This window comes from Thunnus maccoyii, chromosome 5 (assembly GCF_910596095.1).
Source record: "Thunnus maccoyii chromosome 5, fThuMac1.1, whole genome shotgun sequence".
Classification (NCBI taxonomy): Eukaryota; Metazoa; Chordata; class Actinopteri; order Scombriformes; family Scombridae; genus Thunnus; species Thunnus maccoyii.
The window spans coordinates 16,959,454-16,978,616 of NC_056537.1; the positions used below are offsets into that span (position 1 = coordinate 16,959,454).

General features: G+C 42.1%; 1 protein-coding gene across 8 annotated transcripts in view; it reads left to right on the forward strand.

Moving 5' to 3' along the window:
• Positions 1 to 19,163, forward strand: part of tln2b (talin 2b) — an 83,522-nt gene that overhangs the window by 42,972 nt on the left and 21,387 nt on the right. For 6 of the 8 annotated variants that reach the window (XM_042411281.1, XM_042411282.1, XM_042411283.1 and 3 more), the window contains exons 10-36: positions 1,257 to 1,412; positions 2,133 to 2,234; positions 2,344 to 2,420; positions 3,571 to 3,754; positions 4,284 to 4,397; positions 4,815 to 4,923; positions 5,576 to 5,784; positions 6,012 to 6,110; positions 6,795 to 6,962; positions 7,311 to 7,605; positions 9,159 to 9,325; positions 10,182 to 10,310; positions 11,543 to 11,656; positions 11,836 to 11,949; positions 12,071 to 12,205; positions 12,449 to 12,577; positions 12,714 to 12,816; positions 13,889 to 14,097; positions 14,523 to 14,642; positions 14,815 to 15,012; positions 15,561 to 15,700; positions 16,248 to 16,341; positions 16,804 to 16,893; positions 17,010 to 17,132; positions 17,710 to 17,853; positions 18,064 to 18,249; positions 18,383 to 18,523. In XM_042411281.1, coding sequence (XP_042267215.1) covers positions 1,257 to 1,412; positions 2,133 to 2,234; positions 2,344 to 2,420; positions 3,571 to 3,754; positions 4,284 to 4,397; positions 4,815 to 4,923; positions 5,576 to 5,784; positions 6,012 to 6,110; positions 6,795 to 6,962; positions 7,311 to 7,605; positions 9,159 to 9,325; positions 10,182 to 10,310; positions 11,543 to 11,656; positions 11,836 to 11,949; positions 12,071 to 12,205; positions 12,449 to 12,577; positions 12,714 to 12,816; positions 13,889 to 14,097; positions 14,523 to 14,642; positions 14,815 to 15,012; positions 15,561 to 15,700; positions 16,248 to 16,341; positions 16,804 to 16,893; positions 17,010 to 17,132; positions 17,710 to 17,853; positions 18,064 to 18,249; positions 18,383 to 18,523 — 3,849 coding nt within the window. The remainder of the gene's footprint in view (positions 1 to 1,256; positions 1,413 to 2,132; positions 2,235 to 2,343; positions 2,421 to 3,570; positions 3,755 to 4,283; positions 4,398 to 4,814; positions 4,924 to 5,575; positions 5,785 to 6,011; positions 6,111 to 6,794; positions 6,963 to 7,310; positions 7,606 to 9,158; positions 9,326 to 10,181; positions 10,311 to 11,542; positions 11,657 to 11,835; positions 11,950 to 12,070; positions 12,206 to 12,448; positions 12,578 to 12,713; positions 12,817 to 13,888; positions 14,098 to 14,522; positions 14,643 to 14,814; positions 15,013 to 15,560; positions 15,701 to 16,247; positions 16,342 to 16,803; positions 16,894 to 17,009; positions 17,133 to 17,709; positions 17,854 to 18,063; positions 18,250 to 18,382; positions 18,524 to 19,163) is intronic. The other 2 variants (XM_042411279.1, XM_042411280.1) reach the window with 1 other exon arrangement.

A 19,163-nucleotide genomic window follows, 5' to 3' on the forward strand; every position in this document is an offset into this window, starting at 1 on the left:
AAAGAGGGCAAAAGAGGAAGAGTGCATTTGTGTGCTGGGCTCTTAATGGATGATAAATGGGATGTTTGGCCCTGTAGTTAAGGCAGACTGCGGGGTTCCGATTATCTTTGTGCACAAGTGTGTGTATGGACGATTGCATGTGCATCTACATGTACAAGCGCAGTCTGTGTTCGATGAGGAAATGTAGTGATGGAGATTTCAAGACTGTTAAATAATTCACTACAGCTGCACTCTGCTGTTGTTGCTAGCAGAGGCAAAAGCACAGACCTGGGTTTTTTGAGGCAAAGTCTGTGAGTTTATTGTAACCTTCCATTTCTCATCTGTCAGTCTTTAATCACTGCAGGTTTCAGGTTGGCAAGAGCTCTCACAGTTCTTCACAAATATGGAAATATTGTAGAGTATATTGGGAGAAAAGAACCTTGGTGCCTGCAGGCATGCATGCAAGTGTGTACAATATAAAGCCCCCCTCTATTGTGATTCTTGCACAAGCAGATTTTCCCAAACCTTAACCAAGGTTAAACAATTTAAAATAATCTCATACCCAGCTACCCACTTAAGATAAGAAAATCCTGCTTGAGAACATCCTGCTTGAATTCAACATGGATAATTATGACGTTCAAATAATGTAACCTAAAACAATGGAAGTTTTTAATAAACCTTTGTGTGTCGCTATCATGATCACTGGGATAATGTTATCTGTCCTTGTGTTTAAGAGCCCTGAACCTAGAAGCTGTTTCACTTACTGGCCTTTGTGTGATTCTCAGAGCTCTCCATTTTGACCTAGTGATAAAAAACAATAACCCTGAGACATGAAACATACATATTTTAACTCCCCCGTCTCTACAAACTGCTAATTTTTGTATTGTCCTCTGCACCCCTGGAGGGGCGCCAAGTGTAGGCTCGGCCTCTGAAGTGAGCTGTAATAGATTTTCAGTGGGCAGAGAGTGGAGGCCACTGGAGCTGGTCAGGCAGAGAGCCGGTGGAAGCACCATGCTGGTGTGCTGATAATGACTAAAGCCTGTGGAGACCCTGTTCAATAAAGCAGCAGTTAAACAAGGCTGAACTCTGCTGGGTCAGTTCACAGCTGCCCCTCTCCTCCTCCATTTAGGGCCTCAAGCCACGTGTGCAGCATGTGTATTACAAAAGCACCAGCAGCAGAATGGCACAACGATTTTTGTATTCGCGCCTTGAATGAATCATCTGTGTAGGTGTTTAGCACCGATATAAATGCTGTCTGATGTTTTCCTATCTGACAGGAAAAGATGAAGGGTAAAAATAAGCTGGTCCCGCGGCTCCTGGGAATAACCAAAGAGTCGGTGATGCGAGTGGATGAGAAGACCAAGGATGTGGTGCAGGAGTGGCCACTTACAACAGTCAAGAGATGGGCTGCCTCCCCCAAGAGCTTCACCCTGGTACTGTGTGACTCTCTGCATCAAGTCCTCAGCACTACTCAGAGAGTCAGACGTTATACACTCCTAATCCTGTGCACATATGGTGTGATTTACACAACTCTGCATCCCACATTCAGTCTCTCCCCCAGTTTTCAATTTCTAGCACAAACAGCATCCTCAAAATTGTTGAGACCTCAGACTACAATATTGAATGTTTTCAGCATACCAGGCGGCTATTTCATCCGAGTTAACAATAGATGCCTTGGGAAGAATGTGCACACTTTGGATGTATTATTTATCTGAAAGCCTTTTTGATTTTCTTTACCAGCTGTTGGCAACAGTACTGTGAATACTACATTTAAAGATTAATAGATTATGCAAATTTATAAAAAAAATACTCTGAGGTGTATTTGCCAACATTGATTTAAACTCAAAATATTCACCCTTGTGTTTATGTAGAATGCTTTGTGTGAGAGATTCACCACATCTCTTTTTTAATCAGCTCTTTGGAGAAATGGGATGTGCCATAGGAGCCAGTCAATTTTTCTTTTCTTTAAATGTAGAAATGATGAAGGTGTTGCCGACTTTATTTAAACCCTCACTCCGATTGAGGCGATTTTTTTCATCTGTGATCAGACTTTAAGGCTCTTATTAGTTGTAGAAAGTTTAGATAGATGCTAAAATACTTAAATAACATTTGATTTGCCCTGAATCTCTGCTTTGTCTCAATGCTTTACAAAGGATTTCGGAGAGTACCAGGAGAGTTACTACTCTGTTCAGACTACAGAAGGAGAGCAGATATCCCAGCTTATTGCTGGATACATTGACATCATTCTTAAGAAGGCAAGCAATTAAAAACACAGTTCATTTGAATTGATACACCATACATCTACTTCTTTATACATTTAGTCATCACTGTTCACTGTGATGTTTGTTGCTCATCTCTCTACAGAAGCAGAGTAAGGATCGTTTTGGCCTTGAGGGAGACGAGGAATCCACCATGCTGGAGGAATCGGTTTCCCCTAAGAAGTGAGTAGTGCTCATGTATTATCTACTCTACTGTCTCTGCACTAATAAGTGCAGGGTAATGCTGACCATTCTGATTCAGCGAACACAGTACCCTAGTTGTTCTTCATGAGTTTAAACCTCGCTGTGTAATTGTGCATGTAATTACATTTCAGCCTGCCCAGCATAGTACCCCCAAGAAAGGTAATGTTAGAATTAAACACAAAAACATCACTTCGAATTTGAAAATCACCCCATTCTCATTTTTTAAATTGCTTCATTGTATGATTTTTGTTTTTGCAAAACTAGACACAAAACCTGCCTCGGGGTAAAGCTGCTAAATTATCATATTTTTTCATGAAAGAAAGCTGCATCATTTGGAAGTGAAAATATCATGCAGGTTAAGATATCATTTGTTGGAAGCTGTTCTGTTCCGTCATTTTTTATCTCCCAGTTGGTGGCTGTCTCTCCTGATTTTCCCATGTAGCTTAGTGACTGATGGAAATTAAGGTAATGCTGGTGGACCGGGGCTCTATCACACAGAGCTTGGAAATTTGTTGTCACTGGAAATCCACATGGCTCTTAGTGAAACCACTCTCTGGCAGAATGGGGCATCATATTCCCGCTGCTTATGGGCCAATTGACTCATGTTGTGGTTCTCAGCACAAAAACATAATTGCTGCCTCTCAAAACAAGCCATAATTAACCAATGGAGTCAGGAGCATCTGTTGAGCTGGGCAGGAAAACAGACATTTTTCTGTACATTTTTTTTTTTTACTGACAATGCCTACTCACCATGGGAACTGTTGTTAGCATGATAATTGTTTTAATTATAATTTTGTCATTTTTGCCATCTAAATTAGTGACAGTTGCATCTGGAACAGCTATCAGAATTTAGAAATGCACTCACAAGTAATACAAAAGAAAAAACTCTAAAACACCTCCATAAGTCAGTTTGCAGAACTGTCTAGACGTCCAGACAATTATCCAAACATAGGATATGTTTAGATCCCCTGCTTTCATTTAGCTCCTTTCATTTAGCTTTTAAAGACTGCCAACTTAACCAGAAGGTAGCAGGTTCAATCCCTCCATGCATTCAGTGTATGTATGTTGAATAAACATGCACGTATACTGTTTTCTCATTCATTTTCCATATCCTACTCTCCTGTTGTAGGTCCACAATCCTGCAGCAGCAGTTCAACCGAGTGGGTCGTGTGGAGCATGGTTCAGTAGCACTTCCAGGTATCATTCGCTCAGGGTCCATTGGTGGTCCTGACACCTTCAATGTGGGTACTATGCCCTCTGCCCAGCAGCAGATCACCACAGGACAGATGCACAGAGGACACATGCCCCCGCTGGTGAGTACAAGCATTTTCAATTGCAAGCAAGGCAACAGCAAACATGGTGTCTCAAACAAATGCTCTATGCTGGATTTTAATATAAAATTGTAGCATCCAATGTTTAGACAATCTGTGCAATTTTGAATACCATGTGTGAACCCAAAAAAATCAAGGGGATGAGAAAATGATGAAGCACTGCTGCTATGCTCAACGCTTTGATTTTTTAAAATATCAGAACACAATGTCGAGGTACATTTTTCTCACATGTTTTATGTAAATCCGGTCTGCAGTGTTTGAAATATTGTTTGTGGTTTCTGCTGTCAACAATGAACCACAATGATCAATATGATTAGAGCTGTAAGTGAGAAAGGGAGCAAAAAGTTCCTCGTACTCACGCTAAAAGCCCATCTGTCTCCTGTGGTTTATACATTAGACTGCAAAATCATGAGTTTCACAATTTTGCACCCACATACAATGCATGCCATGTATTTAGATTGCTTTTGTTCAGTCATTTTCACAGTGTGTGTCTGTTGTTTGTTGTTGTTAGAGTCTGGCCCAGCAGGCCCTGATGGGGACGATCAACAGCAGTATGCAGGCTGTGCAGCAGGCCCAGGCTGACCTGGGACATGTAGATAATCTGCCTCCACTGGGCCATGACTTGGTGCGTCTCCTATCCTCTTTCTTCACAGTTTTGAAAAATACTTTAGGAAATATGCAGCATGAATAAATACAATACCCCTCCACATCCATTCATTCACAGCAACTCCCCAAGTTCCACTTTTCTAACACTTAGGAATGTGTGCTTTCTGCTAGTACAGCCTCTGATTTTGCAAAGCAGAGACAGTTTATAGAGAATCAAGCTTTCTCATCACACCAAAGTCCGTATTTTTTCTCAAATATAATTAGGTTTTAGAGCTGACTGTAAATATGGAGGCTGTATTTAATGCTTGAGTGTTTCCAAAGCCGTAGGTGTTGTACAGCCCTAGTCCTTTAATCCTGCTCGAGAAAGTTTATATGACCTGAGAATCACCCACTGTGATGAAAGCCAATAGCTCTCCTTTTCCTCCTCCACCGAAAGGCATCCAGGGTTTGGGTTCAGAACAAAGTGGATGAATCCAAACATGAAATCCACTCTCAGGTTGACGCCATCACTGCTGGAACAGCATCTGTGGTCAATCTCACTGCAGGTGAGTGCCAAGGAGAATACTAAACAGATAGCTTGCTATCATTTTCAGTTTAAATTTGTTTCTGCACCAAAATTTGTGGATTATAAAATCTGTGATAGACAAAGCTCTAAAGGAAATTGTCCTGTCATTACAAATAATGTTTATCCCGTCATTATTGTAACCTAAGGTGCAAATCAATAAACATGTTTTTCCAAATCAGTGATAAACACTCGCTGATGATAGGCCCTGACTTTCTTTTAAACAAGGGAACACTTCTCATTTCTGTGATAAATATTTCTACTGATAAATCAATCTTGTTGTTCTGAAGCTCACCTTACTGGCAGTGCCTCTCTTTGCTTCCCCATGCTGCTTGGCACAATTCCAGCCAAGTTCCTGCCAGCCTTTTGCAGGGTTTTAATCTTACCTCACCATCTGTTTGGTTGCACTAACACTCCCTCCACTATCCAATACAAAGTTTTTCTTCTTCACGGCCACTTGCTCCATCAACGTGCTAATCTCCGTGGAACCATTTCAAATAGGCTCTAATTATGACACTGACACTGATGTGTGTGTTACAACATATGACACACAAGCTGCCCCGTGGGTTAGCTGAATCGATGTGACAGCAGCACAACAAATTAAGTTTGTAATCATAGCCATCTATCCTCCGCAGGTGAGCCCACAGAAACTGACTACACGGCGGTCGGCTGCGCCATCACCACCATCTCCTCCAACCTCACAGAAATGTCCAAGGGTGTCAAGCTGCTTGCAGCATTAATGGATGATGAGGTGGGCAGTGGACACAAGCTCATGGGTGCTGCCAGGATGCTGGCAGGAGCTGTGTCAGATCTGCTCAGATCTGTTGAGCCTGCAGCCGCTGAGGTGAGACGCCCACTGATTATTCATGATAATCCCAGTAGCCACAAAGACACATGCAGTAATGAACTTGCATGCTTTTTCTCTGTATTGCTGTCCCACTGAAGATGTATTACGGAAGTGTTTTCTGGAACGATTTTTGATCCAGAAGTCTGTTTTAGATATATCACAGAGGCCTCTGTGAGAACAGGCCAGGGCACTGTAATGAATGTGGTGATGTCATCTCCATACAGCCCAGACAGACGGTGCTGACTGCGGCAGGAAGCATCGGACAGGCCAGCGGGGACCTGCTCCGTCACATGGGGGAGGGCGAGACCGATGAGAAGTTCCAGGTTGGACACCACCCACTCACTGTTCCTATGACACTGCCGGCCAAACAGGAAGATACACACTTTCTCAGGCCTCCTCTAAAAATGTCAATACACAATTATGTAATGGCTTTTATTATTAGAATGTTACTTTATGTGGATGTTATAATGTAGTGGCAGCAGGAGAGCTTTTAGCAGTAAATGACAATACAGTGTACCAGCCATTCATTCACACAAGATTATCTGTAGCCTTCACTATCTACCTCTTTTCTTCTTTTACAGTGAAATTAATTTACCTGCCACATACACATCTTTTTATTTCTTAGATGTCCTCTTACATCCTTGGTAACACCTTGCTTTTCTCTTAAGTGTTAATCCCTGAAGAGGAGGGCTCATATATCATCCATCTTCTTGGTCTCATGGACTTTGAGCCAAAAATGCTCTATTGGATGCAGATCAGTGGAATTTGTAATCCTATTGCAACACATAATAACACAGTTATAATTTATTATTAACACCCTTAACTCCATACTCACCATCTGCCTCTTGCTTAAGTTATTTATACTGTTAGACTACTGCTGTTCTGGTGCATTAGATGTCCAGTATATCAAGTGAATGAGTAGAAAACATTTACTCTCTTGGTCCCTTCAGACACATGTGCGCAGCTGTGGTGTGTTTCAGTGAAGGACATTGATTAATATGTTGCAGGACACCCTGATGAATCTGGCCAAAGCAGTGGCCAATGCAGCTGCTATGTTAGTCCTGAAGGCCAAGAATGTGGCCCAGGTGGCTGAGGACACCATATTGCAGAACCGGGTGATTGCAGCTGCCACTCAGTGTGCCCTGTCCACCTCACAGCTGGTAGCCTGCACCAAGGTACTGAACTAAAACTTGTTCATCTCAGCAGCCAAGTAGGTAGAGGACATACCACCAGGCATGAAATTATGCAAGCAAAGTGTATTACATTGGATGTAGTATGTTATGGAAATGTGCAATATTGACCCTGTTTATTCAAAAACATTTTTAAAGTTAATTTGTGTCTTATCTTGAATGAAATAATGCTTTACCAGAAACTAATGAAACAGTTCCATGTTTAACTGTAAAAGACCAATTTGTTGTGTGTAGTCATGAAAGAAGAATAACTGTAGATGTAGTTTAATATCAAAATAGTCTTCAATTCTTGTGATTCATCTGAGTTTCTGCCAAATACTTTGTGTTTTGCAGGTGGTGAGCCCAACCATCAGCTCCCCAGTGTGTCAGGAGCAGCTTGTCGAGGCTGGGAAACTGGTGGACCGGTCAGTGGAAACCTGCGTCAAAGCTTGCCGCTCGGCCAGTGACGACGGCGAGCTGCTGAAACAAGTAGGAGCAGCAGCTGGCGTGGTGAGCCAGGCTCTCAGCGACCTGCTGCAGCATGTCCGCCACTACGCCAGCTGTGGAGAGCCCATTGGACGTTACGACCAGGCCACGGACACGATCATGAATGTGACAGAGAACATTTTCACTTCCATGGGTGATGCTGGTGAGTACAAAGAAGCGCTTAATGCTAGAAAAGGATGTGGGTGAAGTCCAGTTAAAAATGATTTCAATTAAAGTTGTTTGGTATCTTTGGTATGTTTATCCAAATCTGTTTACTCACTACAAGGACTAAACTGTAAAAAGAATGTTCTATGAATACCTGCTTTCACTGGGCTAGTTTTAGTGTGTTTTGACTGTACTGAGGGCCTTAAGATATTGTCCGTGTTTGTGTCCATGTTAAGTGATCTTTAAAAACCTTGTTGAAATATTTTCTTAAATCAGGCTATTTGTTATGGTTCAAACCATAAGGCTGAAGAATTCCCAAAGCCAGCCAGTTCTCAAGGGGTTGTAGGAAACATGTCATCCAAAACCACTACAGAGCTCCCAATCTGGTCTCAATCAGCATCAGGGAGGCTTTGAATTTTAAAAGGAAACACATGACCTGGGCATTTTTGGAAAGACAAACTTTTTTTTTCTTCTATAAATCAACACAAAAAGAAGGAAAATCTGTAGCCATACATCAGCATTCAGTGATTAAAGTTCATTCTACAGATAGAGTATTGGTTTATTCCCAAGGCCATAAGATGTAGGTTGTAAAGCACCTAGATGTCTTGTCGTTCATAGACTTCACTGGGTGAGTTATTTCCAGCTGGAGGTGGGTGTTTGGGAAACAGCTTTTTATAGCAGGTGTGTGGGGAGATGTTACATATATTCAGAAGACTTTTGTTTGTGTGAGAGAGGATGACTCACTCGAAACCTTCAGCTATAAGAGTAGATGAAGGTGAAAATAATGATGTGACTATACAAGATGAGCACAATTACAGACATCTCTCACTGATGCAGCAGGGTTGGATGATGATATCCAACTTGAGATGATAAGATTTTGCCAGGCAGTTTCTACTGCAATAATCTTCCCTTTAATATCTATGTTTATATTAGTCCAGTTCTGCAAACCAGTGCACAGGACTGTTTTCCCTCTGTATTGGATTTACAGCATTTAATTAGAACTAGAAAACTAACTAGATTAGCTGGTAACAAACATTCCATCTGGTTATTTTATCTATAATTTCTCTGTTGAATATCTGAGAAATTTACTATATCTATACTATGTCACAGCATATATTGATAGGTATACTGTGATAGAATATTTCATCCATATCACCCACCCCTATTCACATGTGTCAGCACTGATGACGTGCTGTCAGCAGTTAAAATATGTGTGTTAAGATGTGGCCACGCTAATCCATCACTGACACAAATCTGACTAAAAGTGTTTGCTGTTTGTCAAGGGAATTTCCATGTCACAAGAAACACATCTCCAATTCCGAGGGGTAAATGAATGATGACAGCTCTAAAACCCAACCATCACTTTCAAAAAGCTCCTTTGTCGAAATAGATACAAATCTACGACAATCTGCACAAAAAACAGCCATCAGCTTTGCAGCACAAAATGAATTCCACCTGTAACATGGCCTCGTCTCCGTGCCTCTAGTCTAGTTGATTTACGTTTGTGTGTGTGGACATATGCCTTTATGTACATTCTGTATGTATGAATAGGTGAGATGGTGCGTCAGGCCAGGGTTCTTGCCCAAGCCACCTCTGATTTGGTCAATGCCATGAGATCTGATGCAGAGGCAGAGGTGGATGTTGACAACTCCAAGAAACTGCTGGCTGCAGCCAAACTCCTGGCTGATGCCACGGCTCGTATGGTAGAGGCTGCTAAGGTAAGAGTATAAGGTTTACTTTCACATTGTTATGCAATAAATATGATTGATTATTTGCTTAAACATGTAACTAGTAATCCACTGACATACTTTACTTTAATAACATAATTGAATTGCTTTCCATCATAATTACATTACTTTGCTGTAGCTTAATTAGTAGTTTATTCCAAATTAATGCAGTAGTCGCATTTCTCATTAGTTTAACCTCATTACATGCAATCAGTTTGATACATAACTGTTGATATTGTGCATTGTATTTAGTTTCTTGTCTTCTGTCAGCTGTGTCACTGCCATGCTGTTCTCGTGTGTGTAATGTCATGTTGAATGCAGTGTTAAAAAATGAACTGAAGCAAATTGCTGTATTGCTTTCATTTGATAGAATACACATTTTTGGGCATCACTGTATGCGCTAGCTACCACCATCATTTCACATCCGAAATAAAAGGGTGCAGCATCAGTGGGTTTTAATAAGCCCCTGGCACTGTCGAGCAGGATATTATCAGTGTGAAACACCCAGGCAAGTGAAACACTGTTTATGGCTCGTTAGATGTTTTTGATCTGTGACACATTAATCACCACATCACTGCCATTATCAAAGTGGAAGTGGGAATCTTGCACTGACGGTTTCCTTGGAAACTTTCAGAAAGCAGACAGAGCTAAATGCCTCTCACCATCTACTGTACAACATGTATAACCAGAGTTGTTTAACTTTCGTCGATGAGGTCTGATTGCTATTGTTATATAAGGTATGTATGCGTCATGATTACATTTGTCTGTATGTGCACATCTGTGTCTGCGTGCTGGTTTTGTGTGTGTGTTTGTGTGTGTGTGTGTGTGTGTGTGTGTGTGTCCTCAGGGGGCAGCTGCCTACCCAGAGAATGAGGACCAGCAGCAGAGGCTCAGAGAGGCAGCTGAGGGGCTACGTGTAGCCACTAATGCTGCAGCTCAGAACGCGATAAAGAAAAAACTGGTCAACAGGCTAGAGGTGAGTCATATGTGTCAGCATGGTTTCGTCTTTGTGTTGTTTGACCTTGATCAAAACAAAACTCTCCCCTGTGTTCCAAGAGGTCATGTTAACATGTCTTTCCAACATTCTGCCTTCCCTGTAATATAAACATAGTATATTTGTTGTAGAAATAAATGGTGTTTAGACATTAGGCAAAAGGAAACATATGTCTGGATGCAAATAATGAAATGCCTCAGCAGTCAAATATGGCCCATTTCAGTATATTTGTGTGTGTTATTTCTCTTTCCTGTAGCAGCGAGATATAAATCCCATTAGTGCCGTGAATGAACTATCTGAGTGTAAAGATCTGTGTTTAGCCCCTAGTATCAGTTTGGCCCTAATGACTAGCCCCTCTCTGCTCCAAAGCACCCAATGTTCAATTTCCTAGGCACATAAACTATGCATTAACCAGGGCTGGGATCAGCCAGCTATCAGACTTATATCTCAGTCTGCCTCCCTGCATCAGATGGTCACACTAATGGTGCTAATGGTTGCCTCCATCAAGGAAACGTGTGAGCCACTGAAGGAAGTGTTATGGATCTGCAAGTGTGCGTGTAAATTTTATCCCAGACACATTTAGGCCCCCTAAGACTCCCATAATCTTACTTGTTGTCTCCTGACCTGCTCATCTGGGTCTCCCCCCCCGCATTCAGTTGCTGTGCAGATGTGCACATGCACATTACATGAGGTAAATACAGTAATCTATATAGAATATGAAATATAGAGAATGCTGCTTCTACCTCCCATGTCAACTCTACATGCAGTCTTTTTTGTTCTTCTCAGAATAACAATATCATGTATTCCGGGTTTCTCTTTTCATCTTCGCCTCCTCATCCATTCAACAGGGAATGTCTTCTCCTTCTGTTTTCAATCTTGTCTTCGCTTCAAAGCTAGTCTTATGCCTATGATTTAATGTAACTTAAGCAGTATATTTTTAGTGCTTTACTTTTGGAAACATAGCAATATGAAAGTCATGCTGATCGTCTTATGAAATAAAGATTGAGCACGGCAATCCCACCCGTTTCCTCTTCTCACAAAACACTTTGGTTTGTGACCACTGATTAGAACAACTGTCTGAAAACAGAGCATGACAGCATAATACTGTACAGAGCAAAAGCAAATGTTACTTCTAGCCAGGCATTGCTCTCTTTTACTTTGGCCTAAATGATTATTACTATTAATGATTATTACTATTTGTATCTCCTGAGCAGATAGCTGCAAAGCAGGCTGCGGCTGCTGCTACTCAGACCATCGCAGCTGCCCAAAATGCTGCCGCTTCCAACAAAAATACAGTCTCACACCAACAGCTAGTACACAGCTGCAAGGTATGATCCTGTACTCTTTCTCATGTATTCTTTTTACTGCTGTATTAAAGAATACTCTCAAATAATACACAGGAAAACTCAATCCTGAGGATATACTGTATATTGTCATAGAAGATGGCAGCCTTTCTCTCTCAGTCATGATTCTGCAGATATTAAACATACACTGTGTGCAAATGCAGGCAGTAGCAGATAGCATTCCCCAGTTGGTGCAGGGCATGAGGAGCAGCCAGGCCCAACCTGAGGAGCTGGGTGCCCAGCTTGCCCTCATCATGGCCAGCCAGAGCTTCTTACAGGTCAGAACTTTCTCCACAGCACTGTTAAAAACTATCGAACTCTCTGTCATCAGACACACAGAAAAAAAAACTGCTCGTTTAGTGCTTCTGAATTTGTTGTTGTTGTTTTTCTGTCCTTCAGCCTGGAAGTAAGATGGTGACCTCTGCGAAGTCAGCAGTTCCGACAGTGACTGACCAAGCTGCTGCTATGCAACTGGGCCAGTGTGCCAAAAACCTGGCTACCTGCCTGGCAGAGCTCAGGACTGCCACCCAGAAGGTATCTATACATAATACCGCTAGAGATAACAGGATTCATCTCACTGATGCAGGAAATTCGTTGCTATCTCTTGTGAAATATGATGTGAAATATGTTGTTTGCTGTAAGGCTGCACTTAGGTAAGCCCAGTTCTTTGATCTCATTTATAGATAGTAGGCGCAGCATATAGGATGTTATCCTGTCTGCTCGGCGTAATGGATGGGATGCATGTTAGTAACATTTATTTCCGTGTGTTGTTTGAAGGCCCATGAAGCATGTGGTCCTCTGGAGATCGACTCAGCCCTCAAAACAGTGCAGACACTTAAGAGTGAACTTCAGGACGCCAAGATGTCTGTCATTGACAGTCAACTCAAACCTCTTCCTGGGGAAACGGTCAGTACATAGAAACATCTACTGTAAAGCTGAACTGAAACATTACAGTGTAGATATCAGAGCTTTTAAACCACGAGATGAGGCGATCACAGCTCTACATCAAATGGTGTATTTGTGTGTTCTGCTGCTCACACAGTTGGAGAGGTGTGCTCAGGATTTGGGAAGTACATCTAAGGCTGTGGGCTCCTCCATGGCTCAGCTGCTGACTTGTGCTGCACAGGGCAATGAACATTATACAGGTAAGAGAAGTGTATTCTACACAGAGAGCAAGTCTTAGGAGCTTAAGAAGCCATTTAACTAAATAATTTACTTCGGTCTAAATTAGTCACATTGCCTGAATGGGTTAGATATAATAAATACTTATGGATTGCTGACCGTAATTTTTTATTGAAAAAAGTAGTTTATTTAAACTGCGCCAAGTGTGAGGAAAGAGCAGGCAGAGAAAATTATGACTCCTTTATTTGTGCTTTCGCCATTGCTTTAAACTGAATTCTTTCAATCCAGCATGGCTGGGCTGTTTTGCCGTAAATTCTGGCTCAATTGTGGACCTCAGGGGAGGAGAGATGAAGACAGATAGAGAATAGCAGTTCTAACAATGAATGCTCCCAGGCAGCACTTCAAGCTGTGGCCCAGGGTGCTGCTAGGTACTCATTAATCTTATTTTCACTAGATTTAACATTCCATCAGCAAATGGCTCCACTTGGCTGGTTAATGCAATTTGATACAATTTGATGCTTTTCGTCTCTGTTCTATGTATAATAAGTTAAGGGCACCTCCCATGTGGGGCCATATTTATTATATTAACTCATTTATTTAAACAATGAGGGTTTTTCAGCATCACGGTTTATTCTCAGTGTGGTACTGCTGGCCCCAGTTGATTTGCACAATACCATTACAATTATAGTACTGACAATAAATACTCATATCGTGCCTCCCACTTTGTTTTGCTTAAACAGGACCGCTGCAAAGCAAAACTAATGAGATTGAAATTAACGTGTTTAGTAAAATGTCAGTTCCAATATCTACAGAAATATTGTTACAGCACTTACTACATAACAATGAACAACACAGGAGAATGTCAGCAACATATTGCCTTTGTATCTATCGAATATTACATCTGTAAAACATCCATAATCACTACAGATATCTGTGGTACAACAGCCATACTGTAGGTTCAGTTTCTTTTTTTTACTGATACTTATTACACTATACTGATGTTTTTTGGTTTTTTGCAGCAGGAGCTTTTCTTTCTGCTGTACCTATGATTGAATTTGTTTATTGTCATTTCAACATGTGGCTGGTTGTTTGCAGGTGTGGCTGCCAGAGAAACAGCACAGGCTTTAAGGACATTGGCACAAGCAGCCAGAGGTGTGGCAGCCAGCACCAAGGAGCCTCAGGCTGCAGCTGCAATGCTGGACTCAGCCCAGTGTGTCATGGAGGGCTCGGCCATGCTGATCCATGAAGCTCATCAGGCCCTGGTTCATCCAGGAGATGCTGAGAGTCAGCAGAGACTGGCACAGGTCGCGTAGCTCCCAGTAATATATACCCCTGAGGCAGTGATATTCATGTAGCGATCACATTGTTCCTCTCAGGCCTCTCTCTCTCCTCTACTGATTTGTAAATATTTCTCCTTTCCATAACAATCATCCCCTCTAAGCGTTGCTATTTTCTCTCTGCTCTGTCTCTCGCCTAGTATTCCTCTCTCAGGAGTGCCAGAGTAAAACTGCTCATTCTCCTGCACCCCTTCAGGGGATAAACATATTGTTTGGCATATATCTGTGACAGCAGCATAAATTAGTGGCACGGATTACTGTGCACTGCTGTGAGCCCAATTTGCATTTGAGATGTTTTTCCCCTTATAGCTTTGCTCTGGGACTTTGTATTGTGTAGCACATTGTTAGAATGACTAATGGTAGTCCTGACAGAGCGTTGTCCTGTGTTGCAGGTGGCCAAAGCAGTGTCTCACTCCCTGAATAATTGTGTAAATTGCCTGCCAGGCCAGAAGGATGTTGACATGGCCCTAAGGAGCATTGGAGAGGCCAGCAAGAAGCTGCTGGTGGACATTGTGAGTCCTACTCAGGTTTTTACTTGGGGATTTCTTGACTATTAACACAGAAACATCTGTACCATCATTCAGATATCACCCCATAACTGAACAGGGTATTTCAATTTGACTTGATTTTTGATATTCTGAGAACTACAGCATGTCCTTATTGATGTGTGTCTTGTCTTTGAAGCTTCCTCCCTGCAGTAAGACATTCCAGGAGGCCCAGACTGATCTGAACCACACAGCAGCTGAACTCAACCACTCTGCAGGCGAGGTCGTCCACTCCTCTCGTGGAACAAGCAGCCAGCTGGCTGCGGCCTCAGGGAAGTTCAGCCAAGACTTTGATGAGTTCCTGGATGCTGGCATTGAGATGGCAGGACACACCCAAGTAGGTTTCATGATCATACAACCCCTCCACACTTCACTGAAACAGTTCAATGGTGATTCCACTGCCACCAATCAATGAGGAGAGCAGCATCCAAACCTTTGATGGCATGAATGTAAAGGCCTTAAATGCTGAGCGGTCCGTCTCATATTTTTGTGTCAATTTAGTACCTAAGCTATTTAAGTCATTTGTTAATTAGATTTTTTATCTAATTCACTTAGACGCATGATCGTCCCCAAGAGCACTAACACAGTCAGATGTAATGAGATCTTGTGATGTTCATGTTCTGGTTATTTTGTTCATTAATTTGGAATGATCGTCTGGGATTGGAGTTGATGTAGCATGACACTTGAGCTGTAATCAGGCTCAAAGAGTCCTGCTGAGTGAGAAAAAAGGATACAGGTGGCAGGGAAAAATTAAATACATCCTTTACAATACTTAACCCTTTGATAGCTGATGCAGTAGAGACTGTGTATACGTTTTGACTATTTGATACTGCTCTGAATCCATCTTCAAAATCACCTATATTTTCTTTTTCCTTGCCTGTGCAGAGCAAGGATGACCAGATCCAAGTCATCGGTAATCTAAAGAACATCTCTATGGCATCCAGCAAGCTGCTGCTGGCTGCCAAGTCTCTGTCTGTGGATCCAGGTGCAGCTAATGCGAAGAATCTTCTAGCTGTGGCAGCAAGGTGAGATAAGATTTGGATAGCACCAGATATGTATCAGATATTCTCTTCATTAGTTAGTATTTGCCAGCAAACTGAACCATTTGTTCTAAATATGATTCCTGGCCCAGATTCAAGCCTGTAGCATGTTATGAAAACTTCAGAATTTGTACTTAAATGTCACAAAACGTCTCTCTGCTGCATCTGTATGCCACTCCTAAGCTGTTTCCGTTCAGCATTGCTGGAGGGGGTATCCTCCCCCTAGTGGAGAGAAGCCAAGCAGCTGGTCCCACAGGACTTTGGGCCTGACTGACTTCTCTCTGTCTAATTAGGAAGATGGAAGCCTTGGCTAGAGCGTCTGTTCTGAGCAAGGCTAAACACAAACGCAGGACAATCTCGACACTCCTGTGCACTGTGTTAGCCTATCACAGAGAGAGACCAGCAATGCCATGCTTGAATAGGGGAGCTGAAAGCATGTGTGAGTGAGTGTGAGTGAAGCCAGGCTATGCTTGCATGCAGGGGACACATGTGAGAGCTAAAAAGGTTGTGTGGCCTCCTGTGTGTGTTTCAGGGCGGTGACAGAGAGTATTAACCAGCTGATCACGCTCTGTACCCAGCAAGCAGCAGGACAAAAGGAGTGTGACAATGCCTTGAGGGAGTTGGAGGTACACTGTCCTCACATACACTGTACCACACACAGACCCCCTTCTCTCCAGGCCTGTTTTCTGTTGCCTGCACATGTCTGTATGTTTCTCATGAGGGAAACCAAGTGGATTTTTATTCACCATCTATTTTACATCTGATTACTCTGGTAGAGCCATTCATTGTAGATGGACATTGGATTCAGCGCTACAGAGGCAACATTAGTAACATTGGTAGAACAAGAGCATTTTGCATACTGAAACGTACATTCACCTACTCTCAAGTAACTGAAAATGACAATAATGCTGTGCATTTAAAAGCCTTGAATACCATAATGGCAGTAGACTCCAATTAGCTTGATATACATTCATAGTGTTTGCTTTTTCATATCTGAATCTTATAGAAGTGTAAGCGGCTTCATAGCAGAAATGTCCAGTTGTCTGTCCATTGTAGTTCAAGTTATGACCATCTCTGTCTGTGTGCAGGCTGTCAGAGGGCTCCTAGATAATCCCAATGAGCCTGTCAATGAACTTTCCTACTTTGACTGCATCGAGAGCGTCATGGAGAACTCAAAGGTACAGGCAAAATAGTTGCACACACTATATACTTTAACTGTCAGAGATATTTTTTTAAGTAGCAGGCCGCTAAAGATCTAATTTGTTCATGTTTTCTCCATTTCCGTATGCCTCAGGTCCTTGGAGAGTCGATGGCAGGCATCTCTCAGCACTGTAAGACAGGTGATGTAGTAGCCTTCGGGGAGAGCGTGGGTGTAGCGTCCAAGGCCTTGTGTGGGCTGACAGAGGCTGCAGGACAGGTGAGATCACAGCCTGGCACTGCTGTCTCTGCTCTCATCTTAAAAACTTAAAAATGCATCAAAACAATTAGGAGAAACAAATTGATGAAGGATTTTTCAAGCTGATAGAGCCTTCTAAACAATACATGAGAAAAATTCAAACATCTTTACAAGGCCATATTTGCCATTTAGACCCTAGCTGAACACTTTTCATTGGAAACCATGACAGCGAGGCAGGGTGAGACAGGTTTCATTGGAGATTGTAAAGAGTCTCATCCCTAAAGCTGTAAAATAACATCCTCACCTCCATGAAAAGATTCAGTCTGGAAAAGGTCACACTTTGACATATCCTTTGTTCCCTCTGCTTATCTGTACTCAAAAAGCTCCCCTGCTATGCGCCATGTATACAATATGAATCTATGTATGTATCTATTCATGTATTCATGTACTCATGTATGTATGTCAGAGAATTTGGACTGAAGGCGAGGGTCGTTATCTTGACTGTGACAACAAAAGTCATCTTGGAGGACAATAAAGAGCCTGTCTTCTGGCAAACTGATACATTGGTCTAACTCTGCTTTTGTTTTCTGTCCTGTAGGCCTCTTACCTAGTAGGTGTGTCTGATCCCAATAGTCAGTCAGGCCACGAGGGGCTGGTGGATCCCATCCAGTTTGCTCGGGCCAACCAGGCTATACAGATGGCTTGTCAGAACTTAGTGGACCCAGCCAGCAGTCCCTCCCAGGTAACAATGTCCATCTGGGGTTGCAAAACATATAGGGCAGTTCCCTGGCACATAGAGACTGCACTTTGGATAGTAATGTAAATAGATCTCTTGTGACTTGAATTAAATGGCTCATTGAGTTTAAAAACATTAAAATTGACCTGAAGGTCACCAAAATCCATTATTTTATACAACTCTGCTTCCTTGTTGCCGATGTTTCTTGTTTGTCAGGTCCTCTCTGCAGCAACAATTGTAGCCAAGCACACCTCAGCACTGTGCAATGCCTGCCGCCTGGCTTCCTCTAAAACCTCCAACCCTGTGGCTAGGAGACAATTTGTCCAGTCAGCCAAAGAGGTGGCCAACACCACAGCCAACCTCGTCAAAACCATCAAGGTCAACTCCCCAAGTGATCAAAACGTTGAGTGTAAATTTGTTACAGAATTTTTTTCGTCAAGTGAAAAGCTGTGGATGTATGTATCATTTTGATATGATGCAATCAGTTACTTACAAGAAGTTGGACAGATATTCATATGGCATTGTCTTGTTTTAGGCCTTAGATGGGGATTTTTCAGAAGAGAACAGAAACAGATGCCGTGTTGCTACAACTCCGCTCCTTGAGGCTGTAGAAAACCTGTCAACCTTTGCCAACAACCCTGAGTTTGCGAGCATCCCAGCTCAGATCAGCAATGAGGTATTCATTCATCTTAGTGCCTGTTTTGAATGCCTGATTTATAATGTTATTTTTCCTTTTTCCCACATCACACACCCTTTTGACTTGACTAGCAATGTTTTATGAGGTCTTCTTTTCTCAGAAATATTCAATTTGTAAATGTTTCCAATCATTCTACATCTTGATCTTGAAGCTACTCTTTAGAGAAATTTAATGAATATGCTTGTGACTCCTGTATTCAATCCCCTTGAAACAAACACTCTTATATGAACCAACTCAGAAATGTTTGTACAGTTAACATGGGGGGGACTGGATTGAGGTCAAAATTTCCTTTAATTTCAAGAAAAGACTCAATGTGAAGGATGGATTTTTATTTTTCAATCTGAGCGGAACAGTCCTCGCACAGTCCTCTAAAAGCTTTATGGCTGTAATCTGTTGGAGGGCAGTGTTTAACGGCACTCTCACACTCACAGCTGCTCTAATCTTCAGCTTGTTAATCTAATTGTCGAGGGAGGCTTTGGCTCGGATCATAAAGACTGAAGGTGTTTCTTCCTGCGTCTCTGTAAAGCTGCCTTTCTAATCTCATCCCTCCCTTTGATTGCACCTTTGATCTCACCAAGGTAGTCAAGGAATATTAACTCTATCATACCAATGTGGCTAG